The sequence below is a fragment of the Miniopterus natalensis genome, chromosome 17 (assembly GCF_054644295.1).
Source record: "Miniopterus natalensis isolate mMinNat1 chromosome 17, mMinNat1.hap1, whole genome shotgun sequence".
Taxonomy (NCBI): domain Eukaryota; kingdom Metazoa; phylum Chordata; class Mammalia; order Chiroptera; family Miniopteridae; genus Miniopterus; species Miniopterus natalensis.
The window spans coordinates 28312271-28330248 of record NC_142097.1 but is presented as its reverse complement, the minus strand read 5'-3'; the positions used below and the strand labels follow the sequence as shown (position 1 = coordinate 28330248).

Sequence of the window (17978 nt, the reverse complement as noted above, 5' to 3'; positions counted from 1 at the left end):
CTGGCCATATATCTTTTCATGCCTTAACCAAGTCCTGTCTGATGCCTTTGCCCATGCTGTTCCCTTTGCTTAGAATGCTCTTCCTTCAAAGGTTCACCCTGGCTAGCTCCTCATTTTAGGCTCAGCTTAAATTTCACTTCTTGCTTTGGCTGGTAGCTCAGCTGGTTAGAGCATCGTCCCTATAAGCCAAGGTTGCAGGTTTGATCCCTGGTCAGGGCACATACAGGAATCAACCAGTGAATGTATAAATAAATGGAACAACAAATTGACATTTCTCTGTCTCACTCTTTCTCCTGCTTCTGTCCCTCTTTTCTCCTTCCACTCTGTCTAAAACCTATAAATAAATAAATAAATAAATATTATTTTAAAAAAATGTTCACTTCAGTTAGAACTTACTTGTCTCTAGAGTAAGCCTTGTGAATCTATGAACAGTTTATTGGTAAATCGATTTTTAAAATTTTATTGATATTTTTAGACAGAAAGGAAAGGAGAGGGAGAGGAAGAGAAACATTGATGTGAAAGGGAAAAAATCAAATCAGCTGCCTCATGCACCCTACGGAGGACTGAGCCCAAAACCTGGGGATGTGCCCTGAGCAAGAATCGAACTCGCAACCTTTTTTTTGGTGTATGGGATGATGCTTCAACCAACTGAGTCACCTGGTGAGGGCACTTTGAGTAGTTTTTCTTTTTTTAATCCTCACCTGAGGATACTTTTTCCATTGCTTTTCAGAGAGAGTGGAAGGGAGAGAGAGAGAGAGGAGAGAAGAGAGAATGAGAGAGAAACATCAATGTACATCAATTGGTTGCCTCCCGCATGCACCCCAGTGGGGGCCGGGGACTGAGCCTGCAACTGAGTCACGGGCCCTTGGCTGCAATTATACCCGGGACCCTTCAGTCTGCAGGCTGGCTCTCTAACCAGTTAGCAAACTGGCCAGAGCTTGAGTAATTTATTTTAAAAGAAAATTTCCCTGAATTTATTAGTTCAAGTGATTCTTTGGGCCTGTTTCTTATCTTCATGCTTCCCTCCCTTTAATTAATTTTAAAATAAAATTAAAATATATATATATCTTTATTGATTTCAGAAAGAGTAGGAGAGAGAGAGATAGAATCATCAATGATGAGACAGTCATTGATTGGCCGCCTCCTGCACTCCCCCTACTGGGGATCAAGCCCACAACCCCGGCATGTGCCCTGACTGGGAATCAAACGCTGATCTCCTGAATCATAGGTGGATGCTCAACCACTGAGCCACAGCTGGCTGGCCTTTAATTTATTGATTGATTTGTGAGAGAGGAAGGGAGAGAGAGAGAAATAGATTTGCTGTTCTACTTATTTATACACTCATTGGTTGATCCTTGCATGTGCCCTGACTGGAGATCGAACCCACAACCTTGGTATATGAGGAAGATGCCCTAACCGACTGAGCTCCTAGGCCAGGGCGCACCATTGTTTTCAAAGTGAGGGTTTAGTTAGCATGATTGGGTGGAGGGAGATTGCAGATTAAATGAAGATGCATCCGCTTCACCCTCCCTCCCCTCTCCGTGCATGACAGAAGCGTAGATGGAGAGAGTGGGCTGAAGAGAGAATACCTTTGTTGGGAAGATGTGTTTGTGACTGCTGTGCTGTGGCTTGCCTTAAAATATTGGGGTGATTAAGTGCACAGATGAAAAACTGAGAATTTTTCTAATTAACTTTTCCCCAGTGAAGCAGCACTTAAAGCAGTAACAAAACTAATGTTTTGTATGAAGATTTTGATCAATTGGTTTTCTTTGGAAGTGTGTGAACATGTGGATGATAACATTTGTGGGCAGGGGAGCAGGCATTGATAGTGTTCTTTCTATTGATGTTATAGTTCGCATTCATTCACACAAATATTTCAATTAAAATTTGAGGGTATTTTTTATTTGTTTGCAAAGTAATTTACAGTGACAGTTAAGTTAATCTCTTTAATAAACACTAAAAAGGAAAATTTGAATCTTTTCTATTTTGTGACTTTATCAAGTGACTAAAGAGTAATTTTCCATACTTACAGCTTTAATTTGCTAATGGTGGTTATTGAGGACTTAAGTTAAAAAGCCAAAATTTCACTTCTACTTCAACATTGTTTATTTTGTGCCTTTAGCACAGTTGTTATTTATTTATTATTTTTATATTTTTTATTGGTTTTAGACAGAAGAATGAGGAGGCAGAGAGAGAGAACATCGATTTGCTGTTCGTTCCACTTATTTATGTATTCATTGGTTGCTTCTTGTATGTGCCCTCATCAGGGATTGAACCTGCAACCTTGGTGTATTGAAATGACAGTTTAATCAACTGAGCTACCCGGCCTGGGCAGCACAGTTGTGATTTAAATTAGTGATTATAACGGTTCTTCAGGTTTTTAGCCTTAATTCTATCAGCTCTAGTGTCCTAAGGAATTGAACTTTGTTATAATGTAGGTTTTATTTCAATAACGTGGAGCAGCATGGGAAGAAGGGTAGTTTAGTTATGTGCACAGATGATGTCAGCACAGAACAAGTTGCTTATCTATGGGGTGTTAATATTTGACATCTTACATGTTTGAGTATACATGTTACTAAAGTTTTCAAACTCCTTTAAACGTGAAGTCCCTCTGTATGGTATCTAGTGTTTTTGAAACCAGTATCTTGTGGTATCATCAGTGAACTAAAGATTTTTGGTCCAAGAATTGACTCAGGTGCTTACTTAATTTCTCTGTTGCTTCAGTTAGTGCAAGGGTCGGCAGCTTTTTGGAATGTTAGGTCTTAATTTATTCATTTAAACCTAAATTTTAGAATGCTCAGGCTACATCTTAGTGCTTCCTTGATCTCTGCATTACCTAAATTGTTTTGTACATAAAGCTAATACCTTTAAAAACACACTTTTTAAAAAACACATTTTCGTATTTTAAAAAATACCATTGTTTTTTCTTGCTGATATCTTTGAATAAGCTACATGCTGCCTCTTGCCCCTAGTCAGTTCCTACTTCCAGACACTTTCTGAAATGAACAATCTTTTTGTTCTCTAGGGGAGTGTGTGTAGGTGGTGGTGATGGTGGTGCTTTTCCAAATGGTAATAAGTTAACCATTGTTTAGCTCTTAAGACAGATAGATCTCACCCTTTCTTTTCCTTCAGTTTTCTGAATCTAGGTGTGTGAGATATAATGATATGTCCTTGCTATGGCGACATTCACATTTTTACTTAGTTAAAATTACAAAAAAAAAGAGCAAAATGGGTAAAGTACCTAGCTGGATCAGATAGATACCTCTAATCAGGGAATAAATTAGTAGAGAAGGACTACTCACTAAATGACTTTCGTACATCCCGTCGTTAACAGATCCAATTCTGTGCCTACTGTTGGTTTCTGTTTCTTGGACTCCATAGCTTACTTGTAACTACATGCTGCATACTTAAATCATACGGAACCTTGGTTCTCAGGAGAGCTAGTATTAGAATCAAGCCAAATATGTGTTGTTTTGTTGTGTTGACTAATGGCTGAGTTATTTTAAAAACACCTTTGTACTGTGCTCAGCACTCATAATGAATACAGCTGTTACCTAAATAATTAGATTGAGATTTTAAAAAATATCAGTATAGGCCCAGTTTAATAACACATGTAATGTGTTTATTCAGAAAGCTGATATTCATAAATATGTGTATATCTCATCTTGGGATCAAGTGTAGTATTTGTTCTTATCAGTTTAGGAATATGTCTGTAGCCCTGGCCAGGTAACTCAGTTGGTTAAAGCCACCTTCCAATATGCCAAGGTTGCAGGTTCCACCCTAGTCATGGCCCATACAAGAAGCAACCGATGAATGCATAAATAAGTGGAATACAAATCAATGTTTCTCTCTCTCCCCTCCCTCCTCTCTCAGAAATAAAAAGTACATTCATTATTTGTATATTCATTACCTAATTTCAGTACATAGTTGTTTTACTTATCTACCTTTATATGTGTATGTATGTGTGTATGTATATACACACAGCATATATATACACATATACTACATATTTCTTAATTGCTAAAACCATTTCAAAGTTAATTGCAGATGTTATGACACTTGACCCTTCAGTACGTACAGTACTGATCTTGTAAAAAATGAGAGCATTCTTACCACATAACCACAATAGTATTTATATTTGAGAACATTTTGTAATACAGATATTCTATTTGAGATAATTTTTAAAAGCACAACATGTCAGTTATAGGGATGAGTAAGGTGTTAATATTTTTATAGTGAACTAATGTCATTCATCTGTAAAGGAAGAAATGATTGTTCGCAGTTTAGCTGCTTTTCTGTAAGAAATTTAAATCTGAGATCTGTAAAACTGAATTAAAATTGGTTAAAGTTTTTAATTTAAAACTAAAGTGTAAAAATGTCATGGATTATATTTCCCTTTGAAACTTGGATATATAGAAATTCAGAAACTGACTCTACGTTTAATGTTTTTTTTCAGCCTTGCATATTTTCCAGGATATCTTGTTTCTTACTGCTTTACGTGCTCCACTAGGGTTATAGAGGCCAAGAATAATTTTTCACTTATAATTTGCGGTCCTGCTGATTGGATCCCCTTCAGGGATTAAGTCTAGGATTTTTGTGATTCTGGGTTCTGTTATTGTCCTTTAAAACATGTTTTCACTTGCTCTTCCTGCAGTTATTTTTTCTTTTTTAAATTTATCTTTATTGTTGAAAGTATTACAGATGTCCCTTTCCTCCCCACCTCACCCCCCACAGTTATTTTTTAAGGGCTGGGAGGAAACTCCGCTACCTTCTAGTTCTGTCCTATCCCATTGCTATAGGTTGATAGAAAGATAAACAGACACATAGATGATCAGCAAGGACAAATATTTATTGAGCTAGGCACTGTCTAGGCTTCGGGAATGTAGCCACAAACAAAACAGACAAAGAAGGTAGCCCATAAGTTATTGGAATTTATAGTGTAATCAAGAATAAATGAACCATTTAATTACAGATTGTGATAGATGCCATGCATATAAAAAAGATGATGTTATAGAAGAAGGCACTTTAGATGGAACAAATAAATTTGTAAAAGGGTGAGCTGCCCATTGAGGAAATAATTCATCTCATAAGAGTAATTATTTAGATCTCAGACTTTAGGCATAGGTAGTCAGAATTTCTCCTGCTTGTTGTTCTTGAAAATTCTGACGCGTAAGTAGCTCTCAAAATGCATTTCTTCTGTTTTCTGCCTCATTCCTTTATACTTCTCAGCAACATTCGACTCTTTCGGTAACTGCTTCTTTAAGAAACATTATATTTTGGTTCTGTGACTTTGACATGTCCTGGTTTTTTTCTTACTTTCCGACTATAGATTCCTCTTACTCAATTAGTTTTGGTGTTTCTTGGCATTCTTTCTGAGGTCCACTTTAGTTCTCACTCTGCACACTGCCTAGCTTATATTATCCATTCCTGTGAGTTCAGTTATCATTTGTTGTCCGTTCCAGAATGTGTATCTCATTCATTCAGCAGATATTTATTGAGTGTCAACTATGTCCTGTGTCCGCTGGGGATACAGTGGTGAGTAATACACACAAGATTCTTTCCTCACGGAGCTGACTGACAGCTTAAAAACTTTAAGGTCAGATCTTTCTGGAGTTTCTGGTCCATATTTTTGTTTGTTGGACACGAATGTCTCCCGATACTGAACTTATCTCCCAAGGCTGCTCCTCCTCTGTTCCCTATGTTCATGAGAGGTACCACTATCCACCTGGCCAGATGCCTGGTCATCTTCTCTCCTTCATCCCTATCGATACTTTCTTTTGTTTCCAACTTTTAAATATTTCTGGAATCACTTTCTTTCCAAATCCATTTCTTCTCTGTTTCAGGCCACCCACATCTCTTGCCCTGAATCCAAACTCCATAGAGTTGGACCTTTGTGTCATTCTGACCAGGAATTGAACTGCGATCTCCTGGATCATAGGTCAATGCTCAACTGCTGAGCCATGCCGGCCCGGCTCACTTTTCCCTTTTGAGCCATACTCAACACTTTGCATGTGTTTTACAAGGTGTATTCTTTCCAGGCCTTCTTAAAAGCTGCCTGAATGCTTGGTGCTCTCTTTCTCTCTTCTGTTGCCTGGCTAACATTATTCATCTTACAGATTTCAATTCTGGGGTGCTTTTTATGAACACCAAGTGTGGATTGTGCCCATATTATATCTTCTCACAGCATACTATTCTTCCCCTCTCATAGCACTTCCAATGTTATATCAAACTACCCTAGTGCTTTAAGTCCCTTCTAAACAACTGGGATCCAGTAGGTATTTAATAGATACTATTTGTTGGTTTGTTGGATGGATGGATAATTATACTGAAGGTCAAATTGCTAAGCCTAACTAAAATTCTCTTTTGTGCATTCAAGATGTTGTCTTCACTGTTGATGTTAAGTTATGCAAAAACTTCCAAAAAGTTCTTCAGTCAATAATTCCTTTGACTTTTACATATACAGAAAAACCATAACTTCTCCTGAGTATAGTTATTGCGGACACTTCACCTACATTGTCCTATGCATAATAGATATTCTAGAAATATTTATGCATTTTAAAAACTGAAATATGAAGCTCATTGGAACTATTGTCAGAAGTATTGTAGGGATTATTTCTCATTTGCAAAGGTTGGGCTAGGTGATCTTAAAGTCATGTTAGCACCATGATTCTTGGATTATTTTAAACTTAATCGTAGCTTTCTGTATTCATTTGGGCTGCAAATATTTACTTTTAAGTTACAGGTTGAGAAATAAGTTGGTCTTTCTGAATAAATTTTCCACACAAATGAAGGTTAAGTGCCAAACTATGTGCTTAGAATCTCTTTTTTAAAATGTGTTTTTATTGATTTTAGAGAGAGAGGAAGGGAGAGGAAGGGAGAGACAGCCATCTGCTGCCTTTCACATGTATCACAACTGGGGACCGAACCTGCAACCCGGGCTGTGCCCTGACTGGGAATCAAATTGGCGACCTTTCGGTGCAAGGGATGACGCCCAACCGACTGAGCCACACCAGCCAGGGCTGCTTAGAATCTTTTGATAGGCGCTTCTAACTGGATACAAAAGTAGTACCCTATAGTAACAAATAAAGTGGTTAGTAAAACAGCATTTATATTTGAAGAAAAATTTATTCTGAAGAATAGTAAACTTTTATTGCAAGGTGTTTTAGAAATATACTCGATTAGCAACCTTGCTAAACTTATTTACTAGTTCTGAGTTTTTTGTGTGGATTCTGTAAGATTTTTAAGTATACAATATTGTATCATCTGCATATAGGTAGTTTTACTTCTTTCCAATCTAGATGCCTTGTATTTCATTTTCTTGCCTAATTGCACTGACTAGAACCTCGAGTACAATACTGAATAGAGCTGACCAGAGTGAAAAATATTTTTGTTCTTGATCTTAGGGGGAAAGCATTCAGTCTTTAACCATTAAATATGATGTTAGGGTGGGGTTTTTGTAGATGCTTTTTATCAGGTTGAAGTAGTTCCCTTCTGTTCCTAGTTTGTAGAGTTTTCATTATGAAGGGATGTTGAATTTTGTCAGATGTTTTTTCTGTAACTATTCAGATAAGTCAGTGCTGTTCAGATAGATTTTTAGGTAGAGGTCATTGTTTTTCTTAACATCTAGGAATATTTTCTTTTGACAAGACTTAAGTCGAATTTTATAACTCAAAAGTTAAGTTTGAGTAGTATAAAATTAATCCTTAAAAGAGGCATATGTATCAGTAGCGTATAAGAGTTATTTCCCTGTGTCTTTGACAACACTTGACACTGTCAGATATTTTGGTTTCTATTGCCAATCTGATGTATGTGAAACAGCCTCTTGTTTTAATTTCCTTTCTCAGGTCACTGGCATGGTTGAGCATATTTTCTTTCTTTCTTTTTTAACATAGTATCATTTTATTTATGTATTTTTAAAAATGTTTTTATTGTTGACAGTATTATAGATGTCCCCCATTTAAACCCCCCCTCCCCCCCCCCCCCACAGGCTATGCTTATAAGTATATGAGTTCTTTGGTTTATCTCCCCGCCCAGAATTTGTCAGTCTGTTGAGCATATTTTCTTGATTCTACTTTCCTTTTCTGTAAATTTCCTGTTGAATTTCATTTACTCATAACTGGCAACAACCTCTGTCTGGCTAGATCTAAATTATATTTGTACAATGTCTTTATCATATTCCCTTATGATCATCAATGGCTGCTACGATCACTCCGTGAAAGGACTTGGGAATCTGTAGTTTAAAAGAGACCTGAGAGATGTATCATCCAAATGCAGCATGTGGACTTTGTTTGGAACCTGACTATAAAAGCATTTATGAGACAACCAAGCAAATCTGAACAGTGACTGGATATTCCCTATTATTTCATTAAGGATTGGGAAATGGCACTATTCTCACTCAATCCTTCAGCATTTATTAACTAAATTTTCTTATAAAGGAGAACTTCCCCCTCATCAACTGTTTGGTTTACCCCAAAGTATAGTTTGTACAAGAAAAACAGAATAAGTGCTAAATTCTTTCATTTTCATACTTTGTAAGAGCTCTTCTTTGTTGTTACTTTCCCTCCAAATCCCACTTTTAAAAATAGCATACTGCTCTGGTGTCATGGATGCAGTGACTTTTCTTTGGTCTCTGAGTATATTAATTATAGTTTTTATTTGTTTCCTGCTTTGTCTGTTTTCCTCAGAGCCGCCTCCCCCCCTTCTTTTTTGGTCTTTATCTTTGAGCTTCAAGTACCTGATGACCTTTAATTATCCCTTCAAGTTTTTAAGAGCCAGGCACTAAAAACTGAGGGCCTTAAGCGTTGCGTGGCTAGATGCAGTTTACTGCCTGTTGGGAACCCAGATTTCAGTACCCCATGGTCTTTTCTTAGAGACGGTTGAGGTTTTCCAAAGAAAGGTAGTAATCTCTGTGGAGATTGGGCAGGGGAGTAGTAGATAAGCCTAGTTATTGGGAATGTGGGTGAGGGAAGGAGAGAAAGGGGCCTATCAGTACTACTGTTTGATATATAGATTTTCACTTCATTTCTCTTCATTTGGCTGTGCCTGGTATCCCCTAGTGTAGAGTCTTTTTTGGCTGAGTTTCTTCAGGAAACAAACTTCCTGTTTTCTGTATGAATAGGTAAGGGAGCTACCTGGCTGCTAAGGGATAGCTCTGGAGACCTACTAGGGATATTACTAACTAGTACTTTTAGACTTCCATTCATCCTGTTTTCAGTCCTACCCTTCCCCAATTTCCTAATTAATTACATAGTTTTATGATACAGATCTATCATATATACTTACTATCTATTGATGGACATTTAAGTTATCTTCCAGTTTAAAACTGTTAAAAATAGCCCTTCAACAAATATCCTTGTACATGCCCCTTTGTGCATGTACATTTGATTTTTAACGACAGGAAACTTATTACAATATTTTGTCATTTTATTTTAAATGCCACTAACAGTTCTATTCCAACTTATTTATTTGCTTTTTGTTATGGAAATATCCAAGTATTAGAGAGAATAGAATTGTATAATGAACTCCCATGTACCTGTCACTCAACTTTGACAGTTAACACCATCAAGCCAGTATTGTTTTATCTGTCCCTCCTATTTCCTTCCCCTCAGCATTTGCACCATAATTTTATTTTATTTTATTTTATTTTTTTATTTTTAAAAAATATCTTTATTGATTTCAGAGAGAGGAAGGGAGAAGGAGAGAGAGAGAGAAACATCAATGATGAGAGAGTCATTGACCAGCTGCCTCCTGCATGCCCCTGACTGGGGATCAAGCCCGCAACCCGGGCATGTGCCCTGACCAGGAATTGAACCCAGATCGCCTGGATCCTAGGTCAACGCTCAACCGCTGGGCCACACCCAGCCGGGCTGCACCATAATTTTAGAGTAGATCAAAGACTACCAGTCAGTGTACCTCTAAAAGATAGAGTTTAAAAAAATTACACCTAAAAGTTATAAATGATTATTCCTTAATAACATTTAATCAGTGTTCACATTTCTTCAATTGTCTCATAAATGTAGGGTTTAAAAAAAAAAGTTATTTTTAGAGAGAGAAAGGGAAGAAGGGAGAGAGAAACATTGATTTGTTGTTCCACTTATTTATGCATTCATTGGTAGGTTTTTGTTTGTGCCCTGACCACGGATTGAACCCACAACCTTGGTATATGAGGATGACGCTTTAACCAACTTATCCACCCAGCCAGGACTTCATAATACAGTTGGTTGTTTCAATCAGGATTGAAACAAGGTAGCTCACATAATTACATTTGGTCTAATATGTCCCTTAAGTTTCTCTTGATCTGTAACAGTTCTTTTTTTCCTCGCTTGCTATTTTGTTGTGAAGAAACAGAATAATTTTTGTGTTTTTTGTTTGTTTGTTTTTCAGAATCATTTGTATTTGAAAATTTTCCACAGTTTGGATTTGGAAGGGTAGGGGAACCACATCCCTTGGGCATTATTAATATGGTTTAGCCTCTAGTTTCTTAAAAGATGCTACACTGAAAAACTATTACATTTAACTGAACTTAACTAAATTGAACAATAATTATTAAATATAATGGAAATATTTTCCTTCCCCGACACTGCAGAGGAAATGAGAAGATATCTTGGTGGATACAAAGCAATAAATCAGCCTTTTATTTGGTGGTATTACTTTTTAGACAACTACTGTGGTCGAAGTTACTACTTTAAAGGCCTTTTTTTTCTTCTTTTTTGTCTCTTGCATCTTTACTCGAATAAGCAACAACCTCTAGGGACTTTTTTAAACTTCAGGAGCTTGCTTTTCAAAGTATTCGTTTGTTTTTCTTCACAACAGTGGGGCAAAGCAGTCCCTATAAGCCATCTGGACTTGAAACCATTTGGCTTTATCACAAAGCTTATTCTTTTTAGATCCTGACATAAGTCTGTATTGTCTACTGCTTTTTTTTTTTTTTTTTTAACAGAGTCTGGTTGCTCCCAGGAGAGTTCTATCTGAAGTTACGTCAGTGTTGTTGCTGACCGATTAGTTATTGAGAGGGAAAAGGGGTATCTAGTTAAGATGTGCTTATCATACATGCTAAAGGCCCATTGATGGGCTTACCCCCTGCCCAATACTTTTTGAAAAAGTGTGTGTGACAGAGAGACATAAAGACAGAGAGAGAGAGGAGTGGGGCTGAGGGGAGATGCGCACCCTACACTACCATAACGGAGGGACCTGATAAACTCTCCTATGCTGGGGGGAGTAACCAGAATTTTCCAGGGGAAGGATGGTTTCATAATTTGAAAAACTGCCTTTACTGCCCTGATTTTTATATTGCCCTAATGTCACTTGCCAAATGTAATAGAGGGTGCCCAACTTTATAAAGTTAAGCCACTGGCAAAAAGTTCAGTCACATTAAGTGGATTATGGATACCCTTAGGCTTCTTATGAGCATTCATGTACTTTTTTCTTCAGTCTGCTTCTGGCTGGGGCAGAGCTTCCAGAATTGTATTCACTTTGCCCAGAAATATTGTTATATGCAAATTACAATAACAAAAGGAAACCTAACTGTATTGGAAACTTTGTTGTAAATACCTTTACAATATAGGGGGGAAAGTCGATAAAATGAATCTATTTGTACAGTCTCTTTTTAAAAAATTTTATCATTTCATTTTTTTCAATTACAGTTGACATAAAATATTAGAGTAGTTTTAGGTGTACACCCCAGTGATTAGACATTATAAAACTTATTAAATCATCATCCCAAAAAATCTCATACCCATCTGACACCATACATAGTTATAAGAATATTATTGACTGTATTCCCTATGCTGTATAGTCTTTCTATAGAAATGGAATTGGTCCACATTTCATTTTTTTTTTTTTTAAATCCTCACCCAAGAATATTGTTTTTCCATTGCTTTTCAGAGAGAGTGGAAGAGGGGGGAGAGAGAGGCAGACAGACAGATCGATCGGTTGTCTACTTGTACTTGTCCTAACTGGGGCCCGAGGCTGCAACCAAGGTACATGCCATTGGCCGAAATCGAACCTGGAACCCTTCAGTGCAAGAGCCGACGCTTTATCCACTGAGCCTAACCAGCTAGGGCTGTAATACACATTTAAAATTGGGATTTTCAAGAGCAGAGGGAATTTTTTAAAAATGTTTTTTAAAAACCAACATTTACAATTTTATAAATGGGGGAAAATCATTCTTGATTTCTTATAGAACTTGAAGTTGCATTGAAATAAATGCATTGTTTTGTGTTTCGTATATTTACCTTCCTTGGGAAAGAATCTATTTTCAAAGATTCTCGGAGTTTATGATGCCAAAAAGCTTAAAATCCACCATTTAGAATAAGAAAGTAAAAAAACATACCCTTATGAGAAATGGCAATTCATTTTGTAGTCTGTAAGTTTATATTTTAATTTGCTGGAAGGAAAGTCCTGGGATTATGTGTTTGCTATAGAATATTTTCATTATTGCTAGTCCTTTCCTGTGAAGGGAAACTGCAGAGATGAGATTTCCATTTGGCGATAAATAGCTCTGCCCATCCAAGAACTGTCACACAATTTTGGCAGGGAAAATCTTTCTTTTGCCATATTTACTTAAAGTTATCAGTATAGATATAAGGCCTCAGTAATCCTAAGAAAATGCAAAAAATTTTGAAGCTTGAATTGTCTAGGTAGGTCTAAGTAATGCTTGTAGAGTAAGCATATAGTAGTGACTGTTGAACAGTTATGGATTATTCATGCCTTTCTGTAGCCAAACTGGGTCGCCAAGAAACCAAGCATACATAAAGCTGTGTGTCTGTGTGATGTTTCCTCTCTCTGTCAGAAAAGTGTTCTGAATAGGCAGAAGAGTGGTAAAATTTGTTTTCCCCCCAGCTTTATTGAGAAATAATTGACATATAACATTGTGTAAATTTAAGGTATATAATGTACATTGTAAAAGATCTACATATATATATATGTAGAGAGAGAGAGTGTGTAAAATGATTGCCACAATAAGGTTAGTTAACACATTCTTCGCTCAGTTACAAATTTTTTTGTGTGGTGAGAACTTTTATATCTACTTTCTCAGCAACTTTCACACGTACAATAGAGTAGTATGTTAACTGTAGTTTTTGTGCTGCTGGACATTTCATCCCCAGACTTACTTATCTTCTACCTGGAAATGGGTACCCTTTGACCACATTTACCCATTTCCCCCACCCCCGCTCCCTACCCCTGTTAGTGGTGAAGTTTTTTGTTAGGAGTTTAGTAGCACAGCATTGTGTTACTCGTAAACATCTGCTCTTTGTTATTTAAAACAACATTTTATTAATAGCACAAAAGAAACCTAAAATCAGAATTTCTAGTTACCCAGATAAAGCAGTTTAGTAAGCCAAGGGAGCATCATTTTCAAAGCATGCCAAAAAATAATGACATTTTCTTATTGATACTTAGTCTTTGCTTATATCCCCAGGTAAAAATGTTGAAGTAATTTACCCATACTCCATTAGCAACATACGGTTGTTGTTTTTCTGTTCCATGGAACCTTTATGTTATCTGCCTGCACTCAGTTTGTAGCCAGTGAACACCCTTGGAAAGCAGGGATAGTGTGGTGCTCACAGTCATGTTCCACATGCCTGACACATCGTAAGTAGTCGTAGAAATTTTTTGAACAAACGAATGACTTGTTTGAAAGATTTGTCAACTTTGTCTCTTTTCTTATATTTACTGTATCCATTGCTCCTTCCACATATAGTCGTCTTTAGATTAATATTCTGGAAAAGTAAACAATGGTTGGTTGAGGCTTCTAAGAAGCCTCACAAATATGGAGTATTTTCATAGAAAAGTATGGGGCAGGAGTTCTAAATGGGGGTTTGTGGAAGGACTTATGGGGTCTCTGAGACCTGGAGAAAAATAGGCATAGTTTGGAGTGGGTAAGGGCATGTTTTTTCCAGGGAAACATGGTTCATGGATGTATCAAATTCCCAAATGATTAAGAACCAGTGTTTCAACCTAAGTATCCTTTGATAGGTGGTTGGATAAAGAAGATGTGCTATACATATACAGTGGACTACTACTTAGCCATGAAGAGATGAAATATTGCCATTTGTGACAGATGGATGGATCTTGACAGTATGATTCTAGGTGAGATAAGTCAGACGGAAAAGGACCAGAGCTATATGGTTTCATTCATATGTGGGATTTAAAACAAAAGCAACAAATGAACAAACAAAACAAGCAGCCCCCCCAAACTCTTAGATACAGACAATAGAAGGGAGGTTCCCAGAGGAAAGAAGAATGCAGAGAAGATGAAGGGGGTAAGGGGATCAACTGTATGGTGACAGGAGACTGAGCATTGGGTGGTGAGCGTGCAGTAGACTGTATAGATGTTATAAAGCTGTGTATCTGAAAGTTGTATGTAAATGTTATTAACCAGTGCTACTCCAGTAAATTTAGTTATTAAAAAAGAACCAATGTTTCCGAGGTTGTAGGTTTCAAGCTTCAAAGATAAGAAAAACAGTGCTGGCTGGTATGGCTCAGTGGGTTGGAGCGGCATCCCGAACGCCGAAAGGTGGCTGGTTCATTTTCAGTCAGGGCACACGCCCGGGTTATGGGTTCTATCCCCGGTTGGTTGATGTTTTGCTCTCACATCAATGTTTCTCTCCGTTCCTCTCTCTAAAATCAGTAAAAAGAAAAGAAAGAAAATATGAAAAACATTGGTTAGTGATTTAAGGAAGTCAGATGTCTCTTGAGGGAAAGTAGATGATTATTTTAGGATGCTTTCAGTTTCGTATGATAAAAACCCACTCAAACAAGCTTAAGTAAAATGGGACTTTATTGGTGTATGTAACTGAAAAAGAAAAAAAAGGCCTGGGAGTGCTGGCTCCAGGAACTGCCGAATGTGGGCCTCAGATGGTGTCCTCATTTCGGGTCTCATTTCCCCTTGCTCTTGGTTTGCCTTCATGTCGTCTTTATCCTCAGGCACGCTCTTTCTCTGTGGGGAAGGTGGCTGCCTGCAGTTTACGCCTGCTGGGTTCTTAGAGTTTGTGGCTCCAGAGGGCAGGAGGTGTGCAGTACTCTTCCTCAGAACTGGCGGGCACCCCAGGACCGACCAGCCGGGGCCACGCCGTGTGCCCAGCCTCGGGAGACGGAGCCCGCACCTCGCAGGGCGTGAACGGGACAGTTAGGGTGGAACGGGAGAGCTCCTCAGGGCAGACACTGCGCCAGAACAGCGTCCGCTGCAGCGACCGAAGCTTCAGGACAGAGGGACAAAACATTCCTGTGAACACTAAGGTGTATTTAGTGATATCTGTGTTGTTCTGTGAACTCTGCATTTTTCTGCGTGGGTTTCGGTTTTTCACTCTGGAAGTCTGTGTTTTTTCATTTGTTTAAACATTCGAGCACCCGCTATGTGCTATCCGCATTCTTCCTACGAGACGTGCGACAGCAAACAAAACCCAAAACCCCTGCCCTCGTGGCGCCTACGGTTAGGGAGGCAACGCCAAGAATAAGATAAACTACTAAAATATACAGTATTTTGTTTTACATGAGGATTAGTGCTGTAGATTAAAAAAACATAGAGGAAAGCAGGGGGTGGGTAGTACATTTTTAAATAGGATGGGCAAGGAAAGTCTTAGTAAAAGGGTGACGTTTGAACAGGGACCATCAGGGGTGGGAGAGTGAGCCCCTGAGCCGCGTGGAGACGGGGATTCGGGCTGCAGGGGCGTGTCAGCAGTGAGAGGGCGGTGCGTTGTGCTGGTCCCGAAGGCGGCGAGAGGCCTTTGGGGGAGCGCAAGCGGTCAGAGGATTTTGAGCAGAGGGGTAAACTGATCTGCCTTTTTGTTATTTGTTGCACCCGCCTTACTTTTTTTTTTTAGTCCTCACCTGAGGATATGCTTCATTGATTTGAGGGGGAGAGAGAAGAAGAGAGAAACACCCCCAGCTGCCTCCCACACACACCTGCACCAGGGATTGAACCCGCAACCTAGGTATGTGCCCTGACTGGGAACGAACCCAGTGTAGGGGACCATGCTCCAACCCACTGAGCCACCCAGCTGGGGCTGATCTGCCTTACTTTTTAAAGGATCACCCTAACTCTGGTATTGAGGATGCATTGTAGAGGGGCCAGGGTGGAAGGAAACCAGTTAGGTGGCTATTGCTATTGAACTAATCTAGACAATAAATAATGAATGCTGGCACAGCCCAGGTTGGGGGTGGAGAAGAGGAAGGTGGTTGGATCTGAAGGTAGATCTGCTGATAGATTGGATATGAGGTATTAGAAAACGAGAAAAGTCAAAGCTGACTCCGAAGTTTCAGCCTGAGCAATTGACCACAGTAATTTAATAAGCTAAGTGAGACCAGGAGGAGGAACAAGTGTTGACATGTCAAGTTTAAGATGCTCACTAGACATTTAAATGAAGTTGTCCAGTAGGCAGTTGGACATACACATCTGGAATTCATCACTGGGCTAGAGATTAAGCTAGAAATTTGGAGGTTGTCAGCGTATAGTCAGTATTTAAAGCCATGAAACTAGATGAGATCACCAGGAAGTAAGAGTAAACAGCAAAGAGAAAAAGTTGTCCAAGAACTGAGCCTGCCAATGTTAAGCTGGGGAGAAGAGGAAGAACCAACAAAGAAAACCAAGAATGACAGCCAGTAAAGGGAAAGACGTCCTGGAAGCCAAGTAAAAAAAAAAGTTTTGATTAGGGAGGAGTGAGTGATCAGTTGTCAGAAGGTGCTGGTTAAGCTGAGGACTGAGATTTGAGGATTACATTCAGTGATAATGTCCTTGATGAGAACAGTTTTAGTAATTGGGTGGAGATATTTCTAGCACATGCTCTTTTTCTTAGGAATTTAAATTCCATGATTCAGGTAATAGAAGACTGTCCATTAATCAAATAATCATTTAACAAATATTTATTGCTACTTCATCATCCTCTGGTTCTCTATTTGTTGTACATGTTATGTACAAAATTACATAAAAATTGTACCTTGAGCTCAGGTGAGTATGCAAGCATACTAGTAAAGCTCTTTCTGTTTTGGGGTAGGATATATGAATTTCCTATTGAATGTCTATTATATGATGTGAAAACACTTTTCATAAACAAATTATTTTGTCAGCCTTTTCTTCTATATTTGGAGGTTTTAAAACTTAATTTTTATAGAGAAACTAAAAAAATCAACCTAAGTTCATGATTCTGAGATCTTTTTGAGTAGTTAATGCCTAATTGTGATACTTGATACCAAGAAACACAGGAGTTGATAATGTTAAAAATTTTCATTTCTCTAATGAATATAATAAATATTTCTTTTATTAGAAATTCATTGAATTTGAAGACTCTCAAGAACAGGAAAAAAAGGATTTACAGACCCGAGTGGAATCTTTAGAATCTCAAACAAGACAACTTGAACTAAAAGCAAAAAACTATGCTGACCAGAGTAAGTAAAAAGACCTCTCTTCATAAGCACACATTAAAGAGTAGGCTCTAATAGTACAATGACTCATCCTGACATTTGACTAGGGTTCCAAATACATGCTTGGAATTGTTATGCCAGACTCAAGATTGAGACCCGGGAGCTAAGTTTAGTTCTTTTTTTGTTCAAATTTTTATGTAGCACCCATGTCTGCAGAAATGACTAAATCAGAAATATCTATAACACTCTCTTCTTCAATTTAGCTCTCAGCCTTTGTTTATAGTTAACATTGTGCTAGATCCACTGTGCAGGATTCTGGGGTGTGTGCATGCAGATCATTTCTTCTCATTTTGATCAACTACACAAAGTTCCATTGGTTTCTGTATTGTTTTGGGATTTAAAAATATAAGAAAAGTTCTAGCTTTGAAGTATGTATAAAAAAATGACTGAATTCTCTTTTTCCTTGTTAGTGGAAAACTGAGGGCATTTAAGGGAGCAGACTGTCATTTTTCAGAATCATTTCATTTTTAATATAATTTTATATACTATTCTTGATTTTAAAATAATTGCTGTTTCAAACCCCAAGGATGATTTCCCCTTTTTGGCTAATGAAAGTG

At 38.0% G+C, this 17978-nt stretch overlaps 1 protein-coding gene across 2 annotated transcripts in view; it reads left to right on the top strand.

Moving 5' to 3' along the window:
- SPAG9 (sperm associated antigen 9) overlaps positions 1-17978 on the top strand; it is a 94346-nt gene that overhangs the window by 2739 nt on the left and 73629 nt on the right. For both annotated transcript variants that reach the window (XM_087826213.1, XM_087826214.1), the window contains exon 2: positions 17265-17385. In XM_087826213.1, coding sequence (XP_087682339.1) covers positions 17265-17385 — 121 coding nt within the window. The remainder of the gene's footprint in view (positions 1-17264; positions 17386-17978) is intronic.